This window comes from Pygoscelis adeliae, unplaced genomic scaffold (assembly GCF_000699105.1).
Source record: "Pygoscelis adeliae isolate BGI_AS28 unplaced genomic scaffold, ASM69910v1 Scaffold114, whole genome shotgun sequence".
Classification (NCBI taxonomy): Eukaryota; Metazoa; Chordata; class Aves; order Sphenisciformes; family Spheniscidae; genus Pygoscelis; species Pygoscelis adeliae.
In genome coordinates, this window is record NW_008824587.1 from 4,765,704 (window position 1) to 4,767,353 (window position 1,650).

General features: G+C 38.5%; 1 protein-coding gene across 5 annotated transcripts in view; it reads right to left on the bottom strand.

The window, feature by feature from the left end:
* SPTAN1 (spectrin, alpha, non-erythrocytic 1) overlaps positions 1-1,650 on the bottom strand; it is a 50,395-nt gene that overhangs the window by 20,992 nt on the left and 27,753 nt on the right. For all 5 annotated transcript variants that reach the window (XM_009322115.1, XM_009322114.1, XM_009322116.1 and 2 more), the window contains 3 exons: positions 1,454-1,558; positions 626-649; positions 247-282 (listed from right to left, as the gene is read on the bottom strand). In XM_009322115.1, the coding sequence (XP_009320390.1) occupies positions 247-282; positions 626-649; positions 1,454-1,558 (165 nt within the window). The remainder of the gene's footprint in view (positions 1-246; positions 283-625; positions 650-1,453; positions 1,559-1,650) is intronic.

Genomic DNA, 1,650 nt, shown 5'->3' on the forward strand with positions numbered 1-1,650 from the left:
AGGTGCTTGTTGAAGTAAACAAGCAAAGCGAAATGAAAGTCACTAACTCTAAATCAATACCAATCCAAACACTTGCTGAGACTACGGCACCATTAAAATCACTTTGTCAACAGTCTTTAAAAAAAGGGGGGGGATAAAAAAAAAAAGAAAAAAGGGCATGTGAGAAGGTGTACGGTCTAAAAAAGATGATGTGCTGTAGTTTTTGTTTTACTTTCCCATTGTGTGCTACTAAGTAATGACACCTACCTTCCAAGGAGAGGCTGTCTTAGAATCAGTTTCATCCTGTTTGAAAATGTGAAGGAACAGCTTTAAATAGGAAGCAAAATCTAAAACTATCAGAATATACTAAAAATCTTTGAAAGTTCTCCATGTTCAATCCTTAACAGAGTACATCAATTTTTACAAGTATTTGCATCGTTTGGGGTTATCCTGCTCTGCATTGATTTGTGGTGTGGGGTAAGACACTCAGGAAATCAATGGATCAAAGATAAGATAATCTTTTTATGTCCACTCAAAGTCATTACTGAGTTCCTCCATGGAAATGGACTGCAATTATGGCTGAACTTCGACTTGTACATCCCAACCCTGTTATAATTGCTACACTATCTCAGCAATTAACACTTACCCTGGGCATCATACCATAGACTTCCTGCAAAGGAAAAAGGACAAAGAGAAACAACTTGTTATTTTCTAACAGAAAGAAGGTTTTTACTGTTTCTGAGACAGGGAAGATAGCAGGAGATAGGCTTCCACCCTTCTTCTACAAATTGGTTACCAGCACATCATTAAGTCAAACAGCGCTCGCACAACCTAAACGTGTAGCAGAAAGGGGAGTTTGAGTACTCAGCCATCTACTACAACACATCATCTTCGAACTCATAAAATAAACAAGCTGCTTCAATACTCTGTTGGCACCGGACAGAATTATTTACAGAAATAGCACAAGTATGTGAAAAGCCTGGGGGGGCGGGGGAGGAATCGGTATGTTACTAAAAAAACAAAACAGAAAACCCACAAAATCCCTCCCACTGTAAGCTGAGCTCTATTTTATTTCTCTTTTCCCCTAGCGTTCTTCACAATTTTTCCTGCAGAAAAATGAAGGCTGAAATTTCAAATTTATATGAAGTAAAGGTAATGCATGGATTCTCCATGACTTCTAATACTATTTTAAAGACTTTCCATTCCTAAAAAAAGAAGAAAAAAGCTCTAGATGGTGTAATTTGCTATACCACTGTTTAAAAAGAAACAATTCAAAGGGTACCCTTGTGATAGCCACGCTACAGAACAGGCATTAAGTATCTCTGGTTAGAATACCAGTATTATCAGACCAGAGAGCAAAAATGAACAGCTAGAATCTTACAATGACACACAAAGTGGAAGACAACAGACAAAACAAAGGAAGAAAGCCTCCTGCTTCTCAAGAGGATTAGACTGTGTGAGAAAAAAAGTGGACCTGTTGCTGTACTGCTTGCACTTCATCTGCCATCAACCCTTCTGACTCCAGGTCATTCGCAACCTTGTTTATGTCCTTCAGACGTGACTCATTAGCTTTTAAATCCTGCACAGAACAGTAAAATATCACAGCATTAACATTCACACAAGCAAAACATGTGGAACAAGTTGGCGCACCAGGGGTGCCAAAAAGTACAC